Source organism: Elephantulus edwardii, unplaced genomic scaffold, assembly GCF_000299155.1.
Source record: "Elephantulus edwardii isolate Elephantulus edwardi_28Jun2011 unplaced genomic scaffold, EleEdw1.0 scaffold00345, whole genome shotgun sequence".
In the NCBI taxonomy this organism is placed as follows: domain Eukaryota; kingdom Metazoa; phylum Chordata; class Mammalia; order Macroscelidea; family Macroscelididae; genus Elephantulus; species Elephantulus edwardii.
Genome location: NW_006400095.1, coordinates 1,279,309 through 1,299,476, shown reverse-complemented (window position 1 = coordinate 1,299,476; position 20,168 = coordinate 1,279,309). Strand labels below are relative to the sequence as shown.

At 41.3% G+C, this 20,168-nt stretch overlaps 1 protein-coding gene across 2 annotated transcripts in view; it reads right to left on the bottom strand.

The window, feature by feature from the left end:
* CADPS2 (Ca++-dependent secretion activator 2) overlaps positions 1-20,168 on the bottom strand; it is a 637,557-nt gene that overhangs the window by 85,000 nt on the left and 532,389 nt on the right. Inside the window, exons 20-22 of one of the 2 annotated variants that reach the window (XM_006901793.1) lie at positions 18,097-18,253; positions 2,006-2,147; positions 1,758-1,877 (exon numbers count right to left, since the gene is read on the bottom strand). In XM_006901793.1, coding sequence (XP_006901855.1) covers positions 1,758-1,877; positions 2,006-2,147; positions 18,097-18,253 — 419 coding nt within the window. The remainder of the gene's footprint in view (positions 1-1,757; positions 1,878-2,005; positions 2,148-18,096; positions 18,254-20,168) is intronic. The other variant, XM_006901794.1, reaches the window with a different exon arrangement.

The window sequence follows — 20,168 nt, the reverse complement described above, 5'->3', positions numbered from 1 at the left end:
CTGAGTACCACTGCACTGTCAGGGCTCCTGATCATAATGTAAAAAGGTTTCTTTTACTTTCCAGCTGCTTCCTGAGCATAACACTCCACACACTCTCACAGACCAACACATTTTTCTTGTAAGAGAAAGACTGACACCTGACAGCTCAGTTCTTTCTACAGGTAATAATCATGATTAGAACTTAGAGGGGTATCCTCTAATTACTTCTCAAGTTAATTGTTCTCTTTTTGGGTTATTTCTTCTCTGTTTTCTCAACTCTATGCCTAGTAGAGTGGGACTAGCTTTGATTGTTCATAACTGGTCAGAGAGAAATGATAATGGATCCATTTTTAAATCCTATGGACATTTGGAAGCAGAATCAATGAGAGAAGCAAAGTGTATTCAAACCCAGCTTCTGTCACTTATGTGACATGGTAGCCAAGTTTCTTACCTTTTTAGTGCCTAGTTTCTCTAACTGTAAAATGGGGACAAAAAAATTTTTTTTCCTGAGAGAGCTGTTTCAGTGATCCATTGAGATAAAGATCATGGCACTGTGCCAAGACACAGGAACTTAAAATACACGGGAGCTCTTTTTCTCCTTCTAATTGTTCTTTCTAACTGACTTCATACGAAACTTTGGCAAAGAACGTGATTGATAGTGGATTTGAACTGTGCGCCTTTGGAATTGCAGTGCAGCTTCTTACCACTAGGTCACCAGCGCAATAATAATACTATTGTTGACCAGAAGTGTTAATTATAGTTTATTGAGCACTTAGGATGTGCCAGGGCACTTTCCATACACTATATATGTTAGTCTTCTCAAAGAAATGTTTAAAATTAGGCATTATGACCACTGTAGAGTAGAGAGAAACTGAGAAGAAAAAGGGTTGACAGTAATTTAGTTTCTGGATTCTGGTCTGATGAACTCAAAGATCAAACGCTTTCCACTTAAGTGATGGCTAGCTACTGAATCTGTAACAGGCTGGGCCATCACCATGTGCAATTACTAAATATTGTTTTTAATAATAAAGATTGTATTTTTAACTTTTCTCCCTTTATTGTGTACTGTTGAGTCAGATCCGACTGGTACAGGAGGAGATTGCTCCTCCTTCTCCAGAGGAGAATCTGGTGGATTTGAACAGTATGCCTTCGGGATTGCAGCACAGCTTCTTGCCACTAGGCCATCAGAGCTCCCTAAAGATTGTTATTTTTAAAACAAGTTATACTATCTGAGTTGTATGAGGGACTGAAGAAGAACTTCTTGGTGCTGTAAAATAAACAACAACTCCTTCTTTGCGAGCTGGGATAACGTTTCTTTAAAGCTACAACTATGATAGACACAGGAAAATATGATATAACTGCAAAAGTTCTTAAAATGGTTTTCTACATGTGCAAGATGAGACACATGGAAGCAACAACGATAGAAGAGCCTAACATCGTGGAAATCTTGTTCACATATTGAGTGTAGCTAAGTATGGTGAACTCTGGCTATACTACTTATGGAAAAGGCTAAAACCTGGGCCACAAAATGACCTCTGTCCCACAAATTACATACGAAACACATCAGAACATTGTTTTGCTTTCCTCTACAGATCGCCATCATTTATCATCGATATGCCAAGCTTAGCTTAATAGCTTGCAAGCCTCAAACAAATAAAACTCAAACATAGTATTCCTCTGAGGATAAAGGCCATGCATTCTAGACACATGTGCACAGAACACAGCCCAGGCCATGCACTAGCTAACACACCACCAGGAAATAAGTGAGGGATACACACGTGGACTCATATAAAGAAGCCATCCATGTAGGAGTAGAAAAGTTAGGAATCTGTGGAAGATTAAGAGGCAGACTTGGAACTTTTGGAAGAGCTACATTGGGAAGACTGTTGGCGATATTCCTGCAAAGAAACAAACAACGTGGGAAGGGACCACTGTAAGCAATAACTGAAGATGGCCACGTTCAAGGCCATGTGTAAAGTCAGGATGGAAGAGGCAGGTGCTCCATGGACACTAGGAAGATACCTACTTGACCGGCTGCCACGTCTCTTGTTCAAAACCTCTGTGAATGGACTGGGCGATGGAAGACTCCATGAGATCGACGTAGCGGACAACCAAGGGCACAAAGATCTCTTGCAAGTGTTTGTGGAATTTTCCATTACACAAAAGTGCTGAAAGAGCCAAGCAGAAAGGGTATTTGTCAGAGGGGTAAATAGACGTTTCAGAAAATATGGGTGACAGAACAGTTCCTGAAAGCTTCCGACACACAAACCAAGAGATCTCAACTCAGGGTGACCCCAAGTACGCAGAGTAGGATGGGGCTCCCTAAGTTTCCCAAGGCTGTGGGCCAAACACTTCTGAGGCATCTCTAGCCTCATATTGATGGACTTTTGGCCAGTGGTTGAGCCACTCAGGGCCCACTCTGACACAGAAGAATGGACAAGATACAGAGTAAGATGGACCATGCTTCCCATACTGGACCTTATCATGCTGTAGAAAATTTATCAAAAAGCATATATAACTGCTATCTCTACATCATGGGAGGAAGATGGGCTATCTTTTCCTGTGTGATTTGCGGTCTTAGAAACCCAAAAGAGAGTCAACTATGAGTTCGTTCTGACTTGAAGGCAAGGAGTGAGTTATCATTATATGGCTGCCAGAAGCACTTGAAGTTATTATCGTTGTCAGGTGTCATGGAGTTGAGTGTGACTCATAGCAATCCTATGAACAACAGACCTAAATCTTGCTGTCCCCTGTGCCATTCTCAATGACACACTCGAGTCCACTGCTGCAGTCACTGTGTCAATCCTTCTCTTTGGGGATCTATCTTCTCCTGCTGACCCTCCACCTTTCCAAGCATGATGTTCCTTTCAAAGTAATAGCCTCTCCTAGTAACATGATATTTTATCATCCAAGGAGCATTCTGACCACACATTTTTCCATGAGATAGCCAGTACTCTTCTCTAACACCACAACCCAAAGGCATCAATTCTAGTAAGTTATCTTGATGGCGAGGTCTAACACATAAGGAACATGGCTGGAAATACAAGGGAGCTTCTGGAGCCCTTGAACATTTATATGCTTATGACTACATTAATTGCAGAACCTCTATGTAAGATGTCCTGGTGGTGTAATGTTTAAGTTCCTGGCTGTTAATGAAAAAGTTGGTGGTTCGAACCCATTCAGTGACTTAATAATATAAAGATCTGGCAATCTACTTCCATAAACATGTCCACCAAGAAAACTCTCAGGGATTCTACCTATTTTGTTACGAGGAGTCTAAATGAGTTGAAATCAACTAGACAGAACTCAACAACAATAATCTCTGTGCTAGGCTACATATCACAGAAGTGCTTAAACTATTCAACTCCAAGAGCTGATCTTGAATGGCCTAGTGGTAAGAAGCTTTACTGCAATCCCCAAAGCATGTGGTTTGAAGCCACCAGCTACTCCACGGGAGAAGGATGGAAATCTCTTCATATGCAATTTAGTGCCTCTGAAAACCCACTGGAGGGTCAGTTCCAACTAGACGGCATACAATAAGCAGGCTGATTACTCCCAAGTATTTTCTTTCTTTCTTTCTCTCTCTCTCTCTCTCTGCTAAATGCTTTCTTGCACTTCTGCTTACTACACACGCTTTACTCTCTGATGGTGCCCTAGTCTAGAAGTTGTGCTGCTAATCCAAAGATCGTGCTCTCAGACAGTGAATCCTCTAGCAAGAAATGGGAAAAAGATGGGCTATCTCTTCTTGTGGGATTTACAGCTGTAGAAACACAGTGGAAGGCCAGCTATGAGCTATGTACAGCCTCAGAAACCCAGAGAAGGGTCCATTCCAAGTCAACAGCACAATTTACTTGTTAGCATCTAACAACAACAACATGTGAATATTCCATACATATTCTTTTCTCCCGGGGGAAAACATCTAGAAGCTGTGTGTCAGAAAACTTGGACAAATTGATGCTTGGCACCAGAGAATACATATAAAGATATGTGTGACATAGTATCTTTTTTAAATACTTTTGGAATTTTATTAAATGATTTTGGAATTTGTCGAAGATTGGAAAACCCTAACTCTAACTCAATACAATATTGATTTCTTTCATCTTAAATGGGTTGACTTCTGTAGTCAAATAATCTTATATCTTAAGAGATTTCCTATTTTTAAGTAGGAATGATGATGATATTTAAAGAGAAATGATTTATTTAGGAGATTAATGTCATCTTAATGATGTTTATATTTGCACACAGAAAAGAGCTTTATTTTCCCTGGAGATTTGATCATTGAGGTAGATGGTACTAACTATACAGGTCAGAAGATAATTCTGTTCCTTTCTCCAAATGCCGTCTAAACAAGGATGCTAAGCATGAAGGAGGAAATATCCATGCTTAAATAATTTACATATCTGTCATGTTGTTGGGTCCTATGGAGTCAACTATGAGTTATAACAATCTTATGAACAACATAGCAGATCTTAGTTATATCCTGTGCTAGTCCCACAATCTCAGCCATGCTTAAGCCCATGGCTTCTGTCACTGTGCCAATCCATACCACTGAGGGTCTTCCTCTATTAGGGCTGCTAACCCCTCTGTTTTGCCATCACTAGCATTCTGGAGAGCTAATCACTGTGCCAAGTATTTGAAGTGCCTTCTTTTAAACAATCACCACAATAACCTTATGAGGAAAGAATGATTATTTTTCCAGCTTTACCAATAAGGAACTAGAAACACAGAGAACTCAAGGCTCTTGACATATTATTTATCAGTAACTCATCAGAAGCTGGATCTGATACGATGCAGCCTGATACCAGAGAGCTGTTGTTCGTAACATAATCATCCTTTACTCAGAACACTGAAACTCACTGCTGTCAGGTTGTAGGTGGCCCATAGCTGATTCTCCATCGAGTTTCTGAGGATATAAATTATAAAGGAGAGAAGTTTCCACAGTCTTTCAGAGAGTCAGTGGTAGATTCAAACCACCTAAAAGTGTGTCCTTTGGGTTAATAGTGAAATTCCCCACTGACTATACTTCTAGAGCCCATAATCCTTTTAGTTTCATAAAAAATGTCTACCTATCCTCCCTTTTGCCCACTCATCTATCTTTCTGTCCATCCATCCATCCATCCATCCATCCATCCATCCATCCAACCATCCAATCATCCATCCATCCATCCATCCATCCATCCATCCATCCATCCATCCATCCATCCAACCACGCACCCAAATTTTAGCACGTTTTAAGAACCAGGAGCATAGGCTAAGGCTTACAAACCATAAACTAGCAGGTTGTTCGGCTAATAATACATTTTGACATGACAATTTTACCACATCTTTGACAAATCATATAGTTTCAGGGTTAGACTGTTCATAAACTCTGTTACAATGTGGAAAAAGAAAGAGTTGCATAAAACACAAAATTAAAAAAATAAGTTAACACTGAATTAATCAATGTACTTCTAAGGCAATCTTTATTGAAGCCCGGGCAGTTTTATATTGCTGACTTGTGAGTCCTAGTCACCCTACAGAGAGTGTCAGTGAAGGAGAGGAAGATACTCAATAGGACGGATTAACGCAATAACTGGAACAGTGGGCTTCACCACGGAAGAGATGGGACAGGATTTCCCTCTGCTGCTGGAGCCAAGTCAACGGCACCTAACAGCATGCGGATATGTGCTGTTAAGTTCTGCCATTATTTTAACCAGACCAAGACTGAGTAAGGAGAAAACAGAGCATCCCTTCTTTCTTCCTGAGGAACTGCCACACATTTGGAATTAGGGACAGTCTGCTCATGGTTCAGCAGAGCATTCCTTCATACTTTGACAATGCAAGCACACATTTACTTTACAAAGTTCTAGAAAACTGGCTGGCTGATGGTCTGTGGTTTTAGAAATAGGAAAGGAGAAAAAGGAAGGAGAGAGAAATCTAAAGAAAGAGGCAGCAAAGTACAAAGAGGAGAAATTACGGGGAATGGAGAGAGAGAGCGCGAGAGAGAGCGAGAGAGAGCAGGAAAAGGCAAGACAATGGCATTGAGTGATCCCCTGCACTTGTCTATGTAAATGTATGCTCCTTTTCTCAGTTGCCCATATGCCAGTTTGCATTCCACTCCTATCAGACACTGTCAAAAAGCCTTCTTAATATGTAGCCCTAGGCGCTGAATGCATTCTTCTATCATCTCCATATGGTTTAATAAGATAGGTTATGATTTGGGGTGACCACCTGTCTAAATGAAGCCTGTACAAGGCATTCATTCCAACAGCTCGGTGGAAGAGGCACACTTACAATGCAGCTTCCTGCAAGAAAACTGATGATCTCATATCTGAGTTGTGCTCGGAAGGAGTATCAAAAATGCTTAGAAAAACAAGAGTCGAGGACTAGCACTTTCTTGATAGGATTAATTTCCTCCTTAAGATTTCAAACAGGCATTTGTAAAAAAATAATTAAGCATCAATGATATCTAGTCCTGTAGTATATTTAGATGTTGTTTTTGCTAGACACTATCAAGTTGGTTATGATTCATGGCAAACCTCTGGACAAAAGATTGACAAACTCATCCTTTCCTACACCACCATCACAATCTTTTCCATGCTTGAGACCATGATTGCAGTCACTACATAAGTCCATTTTATTCAGGGTCTTTTTCTTTTTCCTTGATTCTTGGTGGTAAGGAATTGCACCACCAATGCAAATGTATGTGGTTCGAATGAATCAGATGCTCTGCAAAAGCAGTGTTATCTCCTCCTGTGTGATTTACCGCCTCTGAAAACCTCTCCCTGGAGGATCAGCTATGGGTCTGTTCTAACCAGATGCTACCAACAAAAACGACATACTTTTTCAGGTCTGATGTGTTTTTAAAAGGCATTTAGAAGCAGGGAAAAAAACCATCAAAAGGCTTAAATAAAGGCTTAAATTAGGAATCCAGATGAGCCCAATTATTTTGAACATCCCAATAATTAATAAATGAGTGTTGGATTATTTACACAACAAAAAGTCTTTACATTTCTAAAAGTACTTGAGATAGGCCCTTAGTAGTAAGATTTCAACAGCAAATTTAGCCTATGATTCAATTAATAACAATTACAGATAAGTCACAGAGCAAAATGAAGAACAAATAGATAAAAGAATTCATGTGTTGCTTCTAGGGTTAAAATAATGCTGCTGCCTCCTGAACCAATATCGTCCAATTTTACACTGCCCTGGCTTCTTCCAATTAGCCAGCATTAGCGGATTACTAGGATTTATTTTCTTAACGTGAAAATTCCAATTAGGCATTTCAGAGGAAATAAGAAATTCATGAACAGAAAAATAAACAAAAGCACTGACCAAGATTCTACCATAAAATATCCAGGAGAAGGATTACAAACTCTATTAATTTAAACATAAGCATGTTGTTGTTGTTGTTGTTGTTGTTGTGTACCACCGGCTCAGAGCTGACCCGTAGCTGACCTTCCAGAGAGTTTTCACAGGCTTAACTCACACGGGAGGAGACTGGCTGTCCTTCCCTGCAGGTGGATCTGAACGTGTGCTTCTGGGATTGCAGCATGGATTCTTTCCACCAGTGAACAAAACTATGAAATTAGAGGTTACTCCCCATGCTGACCAGAACATATGAAGACACCTGCCACAGACAATATGAATATAGACTTAGAAAAGGCAGGAGGACTGTACTCTAGAAAAATGTTATATAAAACTAAAGCAATATTTTAATTTCTTAACATTATGCTGAGTGAAACATCTCAGATACAAAACAACAAATACCACATAGTGCCGCTGTTGTAAGATGGGACTGCTACCGGGGTTATGGAGAGACTGAGAAAGAGGGGATAAATTATGTATATTGCATTGAAACAGATGAGAGAGAGATGTGTTTAAAAGGGATATATGATTAGGTATTATTGTCATGACAGGAGTCCAGAATGAAGGTTGCATAGTGGAGTGGACTTGGGGGGAGGGATGGTGTAGCAATGAGAAAAATTTTCCTTTTACTTTTCAAAGAGAGGAGTGAACTGGAGGGGAGGGGTGGGCAGGGAGAAAAGTGCAACAATGAATGAATGGAAATCCAAAATCTCTGTACATTTTCATTAAAATTAATAATTATTTAAAAAAGTTTTTTAAAAAACCTTAACACTAAACAAAATCCGGAAAAAAGCATATTAGTTACAACCCAAACCAACCTCATCGCCATCGAGTCCTGTCTGATTCATAGTGACCTTCCATGGGTTTCTGAGGCTGTAAATCTTGGGGGGAAAGGGTCCATCTTTCTCTCACAGAGAGGCTGGCATGCTTAAGCAGCACCGTACATCACACACCTCACCGTCGGAGCTCCAGAACTCGCTCCGGAACTCTCAGTGCATCCGTTACAATGGAAGTGAACTCTAGTTTCCATGACCTAATGGTAAGAAACTGCTCTGCCAATCCGAAAGCACCACAGTTCAACTCCCTCTGTGGCTCCATGGGTGAAAGGTGGGCCCTCTACACCCATGTGAGGCTTTGCCTCTGAAAGCTTACTGTGGGGCGGCGGTGGTGGTCAGTCGGCTTGGTTTCCACTTCACAGTCCATAACAACACCACCAAATTTTATTCTCCTTTAATGAAAAAGTTGAGCAAAACTTTGATAAGAGTTTGGTAATATTATATTCAGTGTGTACCTTTACTAGCCCCATTCTCTCTTAGATTTCTAAAAGCATACTTCACTCTCCCATTCCTCAGAGGGCACTTGTGAAATAAAATATGTAGAGGAGAATTGCTCCAGAGAGTTTTCACAACTGAGACCCTTTGGAAGAAAATCACCAGGCCTGTCTTCTGAGGTTACTTTTGTTGGGTTTGAACCAATAGTCTTTTGGTTATCAATTCAGCACTTGACCATGCTAAATGAGGATTGCATGGACATGAGCCCATGTACATGTGTCTACAAGAAAGGATGGGAGAGAGAGAAAGCAGGTTACAGGAGTAAGAAAGCACTGATTCTGTGTTTGTGTTTTGCTTTAACTTTCTGAAAGGAGATCTAGTGGTAGAGTTCACAGAAGAGCTAATCAAAATGCTGAGTTTCTCGGGCAGTTTGAACTTACGTGGGGTGAGAAAGGAGAGAGATGGGCCAGCGTCTTCAATGAGCACGTGTAGCCTCAGAAACCCAGTGGAGGGTCACTGTCAGGCAGAATTGACTGGGGAGCAGTAAATTTGGCTTATGGGTTTGGTCTGCTTTCTGTGCCACAAACCCAAGTAAAATAGGCATTAAAATTTTCATTAACAGAGTATGGGGTCTTGAGCTATCCTTCCACAATCCAGTCAGTAGGGTGAATTCCTGAACAGTCGTATCCAGATCGTCTGCTTTTCAAAGGAAAACACTGTATCTTTTGTTGTTATTGTTGTTGTTATGTGCCGTCGAGTCGTCTGTGATTCATAGCCACCTTATTTACATAGAGCCCTAAAACCTGCTCCAGCCTGTGCCAATCTCACTATCTCTGACACACCTACCCCCATTACCCCAGACATACTTTGGACATGTTGCAAGGATGGACCAGTCCTTGGAGAGGGATGTCATGCTTGGAAGGGTGGAGGGACAGAGCAGGAGAGGAGGACCCTAGATGAGATGGATTGATTGGCTGCATCTATTGGTCTACATATTAACAAGGGGTCTGAGATCTGTAAGTTGCCAGTATTCAGCATCTGATGCTTGGAAAATGACTGTGGTGCTGGTCAGGTAGAGGTGGCAAGGCTGGGACCCCAGGTAGCCTTCCAAAAGGTTCTTCAGCTATGGTCCATGACTTGACCATAGCAACATGCATCTTCCTGATCTTATTTCCAACAGTGTGGTCCACATTCCTGTGGTCTGAGGCTCTGGTGGCCAGGTTCAAGTGCTCTTGGTGCTCTTGGCACATCCACACTGAAGGTCACTCAGTCACAGGGGAGCAGATTCTCTTCTTTAAACCATCCTCTCTCTCACTGTCATCGAGTCTGAACGAACCACGGCTGACTTGGGAGGAGATGGCCTAGATTTCTCCCTTGGGGCTGGTGGTAGATTCAAACCATTCGAGATGTGCCACCTTCGAATCAGCAGCACAGCTTCTTATGGACAATACAACCAAAGCTCCCTTTCAACCACTAACCCCTAGCAATTTTTAACAACCAGAATAACAAAAACCCCAATTCCATATGCAGTAAAGAAAAGATAGCAAACATCAAACCCAAACTCAATTCATTGAGTCAGTTCTGATTCAGAGAATCCTCACAGGAGGGAGAAGAACCACTCACAGAGTTTTGTATACTTAAGGAAGCCGACCACCTCATCTTTTCCCTGTGGATTGGCCAGCAGGTTTGAAATACAGAATTTTTAGCTTCCAGAAGGATGGCCAATCTCCTCCTGTGCGATTAACTGCCTCTGAAAACCCGTTGGAGGGTCAGCTCTGGGTTGGTTGCTACTCTATGGTACACAACAACAGCAACTACAGACAGCTAAATTCTTTAACCCTGGTGCTACTAGGGAGCTCTAGAAATGACAGCAGAATTATTTAATTCAAGCTAGGAAAAAGACCCAAAAAAACCCACCCAAAGAACCTAAAACTTAACAGAACAGATGATAACTTGCTTGTAGATTTCCATCACTATTCTGGGTAGTGATACAAATTCGTATATGCAATTCTGATTTGATCCACTCTGGAAACTGCAGTTAAAATATGTTCTCAGGGGAGCTCTGGTGGCCTAGTGGCAAGAAGCTGCACTGCAATACCAGAGGTACACGGTTCGAATCCACCAGATGCTCTGCCGGGGAAGGAGGGACAATCTCCTCCTGTACCAGTCAAATCTGATTTGACGGTACACTCACATAATAATAATAATAATAATAATAATAATAATAATAATAATAAATAAAATGTTCTCATGTTCTCTGTTTCTGCAGCACTGGCCAAAGGGCCGCTCTACAACACAGGACCAGCCAACAGCCCAGGTACCTTGGAGAAGTGACATCTGTTCTGCACCAGTCCAGCACATGCACAAAAGGTACAGTGAGATCCACACACAGCGACTGCGTGAAATTCAGACGTACAGCTGATTTAAGCACAAGAGCGAGAGACAGAGACACCCACAAGGGCGTGCGTGTCAGCTCTCTGTATTTCAAAGCTTGAAGATTAACCTAGCAGACAGTGTGGTGACCTAACAGTTCTTCATTTGAAAGAAACCTCAAAAATAATCTCTGATACAGACGAAGTGTGAGAAGGACCCAGTGGGATTTCCACCTCTTCATTTCTTAATGAGTTTTTTGATAATGAGAGGTGACTTTGCCAGTCACTCTGGGCTCTATTATGACTAATTTGACTCCCCTTCACCCTCCTTGTTAATTATTAACACTAGCCTTTTTATCCTCGTGAGACCACATTCCAATTTTTCTCCCCTTTTTCGATTTTTCACAAGCCCATCTTTAGGGAGGTGAAAGTCTTGGAGAAGAGGTTTTTCACTTAGTGGAGAGTCCGGACATTTATGATTTGATTAGGTAAAGACGCTGTGACATTGATTATATAAGCACGGGTGTTCTTCGGGCTGGCTTTAATGTGCTAGCAATGTGAAAAGGCTGTTAATTAACGAGCAGCACCGTCGTATTTTGCACTTGGGACTCTGCTCCCAATAGAATGGTCATTTGCCACTTGCTAGCATATCCACAGATTAAAAGGTGGCTGGCTAGCTCTGAGGGCTTGCCTCTCAGTCGCTCTCAAAGAAATGATTTATGCTGTTTGCTGATGGCTTCCATTTGTCAGACTGGGCACTTGTCATCTCTATTGTGGACAAGACCATTGTGGCAAATAGTGGGGGGGGGTACCCACTGGTGTGAGTCTCTAGTTTCAGTATCATTTAGCTAGCATGCTAATTGCTTCATTATGAAAACATTTATTTTCTCTCTATTTTAATGCTCTTTCAAAATGCTTTCCTCAGATACCATTTAAAGTGACTGCCCATCTAAGGATCTCGTTAGTGGTGGGGAGTGAGGAGGGGGTGGCTGGAAGCCAGGTGGGCCCGGGCATGGGCTGGCTAGGGCAGGATTTTTTGGACAGTGTTGCAGGAGTCTGAGTTTGTTTTCCTTACAAGCTTTGCTCTGGGGATCGGCAGGGGAGTCTGCGAGGGGCGGGAGATTGGGGACAGTTGCTAAAATTGTGGTGCAGCTGGTACTCTTCCCTGGAGGACTTCATCTCCAAGGGTTCCCGGAGCTAAGACTTCCCCTAATCATGGCTAACTGGAGAGAAAGACACCCACCCCGAGCAGATCTTCCCTCCCTTAAAAATAGAAAGGAGGTGCTCTGCCTTGAGTTTCTTTTTTAACTACAAAGCTCAGTGTGACACTGGTGTCGTGAATGTTTCACGATATGTAAAGATGTAGACAATCTATAATTTGGCCTTGTCTGTATTCTTTAGGCAATCTTCTTCCTCTGTTCCACCAATTAGTCCCCCTTTTTTCTGGTTTTGCTTTCCTGAGGTCTAATTCAAAGTTCAGGGGACCTTACACTTTTCTTAAAAACACTCTGTTCTTTCTCTCACACAGGCGCTCTCTCTGGATCTGCTTTTGTTCCTCTGGAAATTGACTGAACCAGAGGCCGAGCAATCAGGCTCCAAGTTGCCTCCGTCATCAAGTCCCTGCTGGCCAGCCTGGCCCAGGCTCCTTAACTCCAGGGATTTTGCTTCCTCAGCTGGAAAATGAAGAGGTTTGTCTGAGCCCCCTCCCACTTTACAAAAGAGAAATACCTATTATTAAAAAAAAAACAAAAACACCAACACGCAGAGGTTTTCATATATGATGAAAGAAAGATGATAAACAACTATTGTGAAAACCTGACATCTTCATTTAAAAAGTCATTAAGTCACAAATTGTAACAAAGTGGCTTCAGCTATTGTATGCTGTCAAGTTGGAATCTACTCAGAACTGACTCTCTAGCAGGTTTTCAGAGGCTGTCAATTTCACAGGAGGAGACTGCCCATCCTTTTTCATGTGGAGCAACTGGTGGATTTGAACTGTGTGCCTTTGGGGTTGTAGCACAGCTTCTGACCACTAAGCCACCAGAGAGAGCTCTCTTGCTTGAAGGGAAGCACAAATATTAATATGCAAATTAATCATTGCAGATTAAGACAGAGAGTGGGGTGGAGCTCCCTGATTAAAACAAGCTTGGAAGGAGGAGTGGCATCCACTTCCATAATAGCTTGCCTCCGGAAACCCTATGAACCCGGAGAGAGGATGAAAGGCACCCAAGCATCGAGGACTCTCCTTCATAGGGTTGCCATGAGTGGCCTGCGACTCGACGGCACTTAACAACAACAAACAACAGTGACAATTATTTAGTATTTGGATAAAATTAGGAATGGACCACCTAAATAAACATTATAATTCAACCCTTAAGATACTTTATAAATTCTCGCCCTTCCCAAGATTGGACATATCACAGCTTTCTGTTCCTATTACTCTGGCTAGTTCAAGTCAACATTAATTAGAATCTGGACTAGAATTATAATTGGATCGATAGGTCAAAAATTTGGCCAGTGGCTCTTGACAGTGATGTAAAGGTGTTTCCTTATAGGGGAGGCTGAAACGACAGAAGTTCTATGCTTATCCCTGCAGTATCCAAAAATGATCATTTTGGAACTACCACAGTGTTTAACATTTGAAGTGAATTCACTCAATTACCATCTAATTATTTAGGGAATTTAAGAAAAGAAACATATTATTCAGATTCTTCATTGTCATTGTGGGTGACATTAATAACTAGGAAAAATCATTTTTCATCTACTACTGATAGAGGTAATGAACTTGGCTTTGGACAATGACTTGGGTGTTTGAGAACGAAAGAGTCTGCATTCTATTTCAATTCCCCAGCCCACACAGTACTCTCAATACCAAAAGGAAATGATGGCACTAGGGAACTTTTCTATTTACTTTGCTATAGAGAGGAGCTGTTTTTCTCCAAAATAATTGCTGTTTTCTAAAATCTGTTAGTCACTGAAAAACCAACCTTTAAATCTAGACATGATGGACAGAATGGAGTATTTAAAAACCAAAGACAGACAAGAAACACTGGTGAACAAAAATCAATGTTTTGTAGTTTGTTTTTTTGTGAAAAAAGAAACAACATGGATTTAGATTTAAAACCAGAGAGATTTAAAAAAATAAAATAAAATCAACAGAAGTAGCTGAAGTTTTCTCTGAAAACTTTTATACAAAAGTTTATGTGCATGAAGAGTATGACCAATATTTTCTGGAGACTCCAGGTTAAGACGAGACAGAGTTCGCTTTGGACTACAATGGGAAGAATTTTACTGTCTTGAGAATTAGCGACTTCATCATCATTGCAAAGGTTATTGGTGGTGACTCAATGTGTGTCTAAGTGGGAATTTAACAAAGCTTTAGGAAGAAAGGGCCCAGGGTGGGCACCTCTTGCTGAGCTCGGTGCTGCATATTCAGATCACATCCTGAGCCTCTCCAAGGAATGCTGGTGGGGTGCAGTGGCTGCTAACACAAAGATCAGTGGTATGAAGTCACCATCTGCTCCACAGAAGAAAGATGGGTAGTCTCACATGTAAAAATTTACAGCCTCAGAAACCTAATGGAGGGTCACTATGAGTCAGAATAAACCCCATGACAGTGCATTTATGTCCTCTTCATCTCCAAGGGGTGATCCAGCATTAACTAGCCACACAGGAATCTAGAGAAATGGAGGGAAATCTTGCCACAGAAGTATGAAGAAAGCTAATGGTAGGAAGCTCTACCACCAGAGCAAGGGTTGAAAGATGTGAGAATATGAGTTGGAGAAGAAAACATACGACAAAAGAAGGTTGTTTTCTGTCCAGTTTGAGGTATTGGTCAAAAAGAATTTGACACACTAGGTTTAGAAGTGATGGAGTTCCCTTTGGTCTATGATGGGAAGAATTTTACCACCTTGAGAATTAGTGACTTCCCCATTATTGCAAAGGCTATTGGTGTTTACCCAATGTTTGTCTAAGTGGGAACTTAAAGAATGATCATAGAAAAGGTCAGGAATCTCTGTGTTAAGAAATATCACCAATAATTCTGATGTACTGGCTGTTTGAACATTAGGTGTTCAAACAGCCAGTACATCAGACAGTTTTAAAAATATAATTGTGTTGGGGGAAAAGTCTTAATAATTTCAACAGTTAAATCCTGAATGAGCAAGACATTCTGTAATTTTTTTTCACTATCATATGTAGAAATAAAGCTCTCGTGGCAAATATATTACTATAATGTTACTATGAACTTTGATAAATGACGATAGTTATAGAAAGGCTTCAGGTCTTTATAGGGACATTATGAGTCATGCTCAACTCAACAGGAAACAACAACATGCTATTAAGGAGTTCTAGTGGCCTAGTGGCAAATAGCTGCACTGAAAATCCTCAAAGCACGAGGTTTGACCAGCTGCTCCATGGGAGAAAGATAGCCAGTCTCCTCTCATGAGATTAATTGCCTCTGAAAATCCACTGGAGTGTCACTTATGGGTTGGTTCTGAAGAGCAACAATGTCAGTCTAGAGACAAACGTACGGCTAATCCAGGCCATGGTCCTCTCAATTACTTGCTATGCTTCAGAGAGCTGGACAATGACTAAGGATGAGAGAAGAAGAATAGATGTCTTTGAGTTGTGGTGCTGCAGAAGAGTCTTGAACATACCATGGACTGCCAAGAAAATAAATTGATCCGTCTTGGAGAGGGTAAAACCAAGTCTCTCCTTGGAGGCTAAGATTTTGAAGCTCTGCCTCACTTTGGGCATGTCGCCAGGAAAGACTGGTCCTTGGAGAAGGACATCATGCTCAGAAGGGTGAACAGACACCGCAGGTGAGGAAGACCCCAGATTAGATGGATTGATACCCAGATTCGGTGGATTGATACAGTATCTGGGGCGATGGGGGTTGGTGTGTCAGAATTAGTGAGACTAACTCAAGACAGGGAAGGGTTCAGAGCTACTGTACATAGGATCACTAGGCACTGCAGGTGACTCAATGGCACAGAACAACAAACAACATTACAATATATATATATATTTTTGTGTGTGTGTGTGTTTTTTAATTTAAGCCTCTTATTTAGAGTCAATAAGACCTCAGGGAGGGCCTTTGTATTTAAAGTTATTATTATATTTTTGAGGAACACTTTTCTAAGTAGTACAGCACTCCTGTCAATAGGCTGTACTGAGGTAACCTGGGGTTGCTTTGATGCTGAACCTTGCGCCATTGGGGTGTCAAATGCCATAATGGTTGCCCATGGTGGACAGTGTTTGGTGGAGCTCCCAGTTTAAGACAGGTTTGGAAGCAGGAGTGGCATCCACTTCCTCAATAACATGCCTCAGGAAACTCTACGGACTTTGATAAATGTCGATAGTTATAGAAAGGCTTCAGGTCTTTTGTCTGTAAGGTCGCTATGAGTCATGATTGACTCGAAGGCAATCAACAACAACCACCACCACCAAAAATCCAAAACAAATGGTGACTTCACACATGGACTTCACCTGCTAGGTTGCACAAGAATCAGACTGTGTCTGTGGAAGGAATTGTTGGAAAACCTCAATATCATCAGTCATAATCAGTCACAAGCAGACCAGGTGCTCACTGTGGAAAAGACCACCATGGTCAAGTTCAAACTGAGGCTGAAGGAATTGAAAATAAGTCTACAAGAACCAAAATATGACTTCATGTTTGAAAATTACCTTAAGGATAGATTTGAGGCTTTGAACATCAGTGATTGACGACCAGATGAATTGTGGGATGATATCATGGTTATTTGTCATCCATGAAGAGAACAAAAAGGTCACTACAAAGGCAGAGGAGAAAGAAAAAACCAAAATAGATGTCGGAAGGGACTCTGAAAATTGCTCTAGACATCGAGAAGCCCAAAGAAAGAGAAAACTTAGCGAAGTAAAAGAGCTGAACAGACGATTTTAAAGGGCAGTCTGAGAAGAAAAATCAAAGCATTCCAATGGAATATGCAGAGAGTTGGAACTGGAGAATAAAAAGGGAAAAACTTGCTTGGCATTTCTCAAGGTGAAAGAACTGGAACACAAATTCAAGCTCCAATTTGCCATACTGAAAGACACCAGGGGCAAAATCTTGAATGATCCATCAAGCATTAAGAGATGATGGAGGGAATAAAGAGTCACTATACTTTGGATATGTTACAAGGAGAGACAGGTCTTTCGAGAGGGACATCATGCTGGGTAGAGAAGAGGGACAGCGCAGGAGGGGAAGACCCTCTATGAGGTGGATTGATTCAGTGACTGGGGTAATCGGGATGGGTGTGTCAGAGACAGTGCAATTGGCACAAATAGAGCAGGGTTTAGGGCTGTTGTACACAGGGTCGCTATGAGTCGCAAACAACTCGACGGCACATAACAACAACAACAACAACAACATACCAAGTACAACATACCAAGTACTTCAGAGATGTCAATATGTGAAGATATTCTGATTACCATGGATGAGCTACAAGTGATAAAGATGTCTATATCACCAGTGTTCAATGAAGCTCAGGGTAGGAAAAGGAGGAAGTGTAGAAGGTAATGGAGCAATGTGACTGTGATTCTGGTTTCCCCCACACTGGTCTGGGCTCCCTTCACCTCTGGTCTGTCATAACCTGTGTGGGTGGGTAAGTGCTAATGTTACCAGACAGATTGTCTCTGTGAGGGGATCCAAGAGCTCAAGGCACATGGAGGCTCTTTTGGGGCCAGTGATAAACAAATAAACAAATCCCAAACAAACCCAACTACAACCAAGTAGATTCTAACTCAGTGATCTAAGGACATGGGGTTGCCAAGGCTGTAAACTGTTATAGAAGCAGGCAGCATCCTGTCCTCCCAGCGATGCTTGTGGGTTTGAACCAATGATGTTTTCAGCTAGCAGTCAAGCATCTCACCCCTGTGCCACAGTGCTTCTAGGCCAGTGATATCTCTCTCTTATCACTGTCAGGGTAGGAAGTGACTCACAGCTGACCCTCTAGTGGCTTTTCAGAGGCTGTAAACCACACAAGAGATCGTAGATCTTCTGAGGAACAGCCAGTATATCTGAACTGCTCTGTTAATAGAAATTCACACAAATTCACATTTACTCTCCTCTCTCGATTGCGTACAGTATAGAAAGCAAAAATGCTTACTGTCATTTCTGAGGAAATTATTAAGCAGTTGGAAAAGAGGAAAACTATCCCAGGAGTCTTGTGGTTGAGCCTCCAGTGCGGTGTTCATATCCACGGTGAACAGAGACCAAAATTTCTCCGCGTGCTCAGCCAGTAAATCGGGCCACCAGGCAAATGCCTGATAAAGGATAAAGGTATAGAGATAGAACACTTGTTAGAAACAACACAAACACCAGACCACTTGAAAATATTTTACAACATGTAATAGTTTCATAGAAAGTTACCAGTACTATATAATATTTTTAACAACTTGATTCATTGCTGGTGAGTTGGAACTGACTCATACCTGACCTTCCTGCAGATTTTCGAGGACGTAAGTCGCACTTGGTAGGGGCGGGGGTGTGTGTGTGGTGGTGGACGTGGGTGGGTGAAGGAACCCTGCCTTTCTCTCTTGGAGATGCTGGTAGATTTGGGTTTGCACAACTCACAGTGTCTGAACAGAGCCCCCCCTCTATTAGTGTGATAAATATCTTTACACATTAAGCTCTGAATACAGGCTACTGATTTAGGATAAACTTCTAGAAGTTTCTGGATTCAAGGGTACACAGAGGCTTTGTAGAGTCACTGCATAGTAATTATCTCTGTATACGTATGTATAGATGTTGTTATGTGCCGTAGCATCAACTATGACTCACTGCAACTCTATGAACTAGATCTGAATGTTGCCTGACCCTGAACCATCCTAATGATGTCTGACGTGATCCAGCCCACTGCCACAATCACTGTATCTATCCATCTCATTCACAACATGTTATCGTCTTCCAAAGACTGGCCTGTTCCCCTTTTCAAATTAATTTTGCTTCTCTAGAGGACTCATTCTAAGGAGGAGTGGCATCCACTTCCATAATAGCTTGCCTCCAGAAACCCTATGAACCTGGAGAGAGGATGAAAGGCACCCAAGTGTAGAGGACTCTCTTTCATAGGGTCGCTATGAGTCGCCTGAGACTCGATGGCACTTAACAACAAGAACAGAGGATCCAGCCACACACACACACACACACACACACACACACACACATCAAGTGTTTTCTTAAACATTTACATGTTAAATATGTCCCTAAAATAATAGTTATTTGCAATAGCAATGATTAACATAATAAAAAATTACCTGTAACAAAGTAATAAATGGAAGATAGCAGCAAAATTTGAATAAAGGAATAGTAGTGTAGTGTAGTAAAGATATTAGAAACCTGAGTTAGAGACCTTTTGATGCTTGAACTCAGTGTTCAAGACCTCAACTCCACTGTGACAAATATGTGAATGTGAAGAACTTTTGTAAACTGTACATTCTTCTTACTCATCATAGATACTGTTATATTTGATTTGTATTTTTGGTAAATATTTTCTAAATTGGTTAAGAAGAAACAATGCAAAATATTCTAAATAGGCTCAGGAGAAATGAAACCATAATATCATACATCATTTAATCAGCTACACTTCACTTGTATCTTTGGAGCTAAAATGATGACAAAGCTAAGAAGGTGAGATGCTTCATTCTGGGAAGAAGATAGAAACCGTGGTAAAAATGCAGTTCAGCAAAGCGAGACATTTTCACAGTCTCACTTCTAGTTCACAGGCAGTACCTTTGTGGAAGGTTAGAGTGAAGGGAATTGCAGTCAGGTTGGGTTCAGATTGCCTCGGGACTCTGGAATTCCCAGTCTTTTCAAAGTGAACATGAGGATAGAGCAATGATGGAATAATCATACAATAGGATGGATTATCCAAAAACAAATGTACTTCCCCAAAACAAAATGGAAAAGGAGAACAGATTAGAGGAGCTGAAGGATTAAATAAACATTTTATTAAAAAGGCAGGAGAATCCAAAATGGAGGTCAAAAGAGACACGGAAACTTGCTCCAGAATGAAGGAGGCTAAAGGAGAAAGAAATTCTGAAATAAGAGAGTAGAATAGACAATTTCAAAAGGCAGCTTGATATGACAAAATACACACAGTATAATGAAATACATGGAGTTAGAAAACCGAAAGGAAAAACACAGGCACTATTTCTTTTTTTAAATAAATTTTTTTTTTTA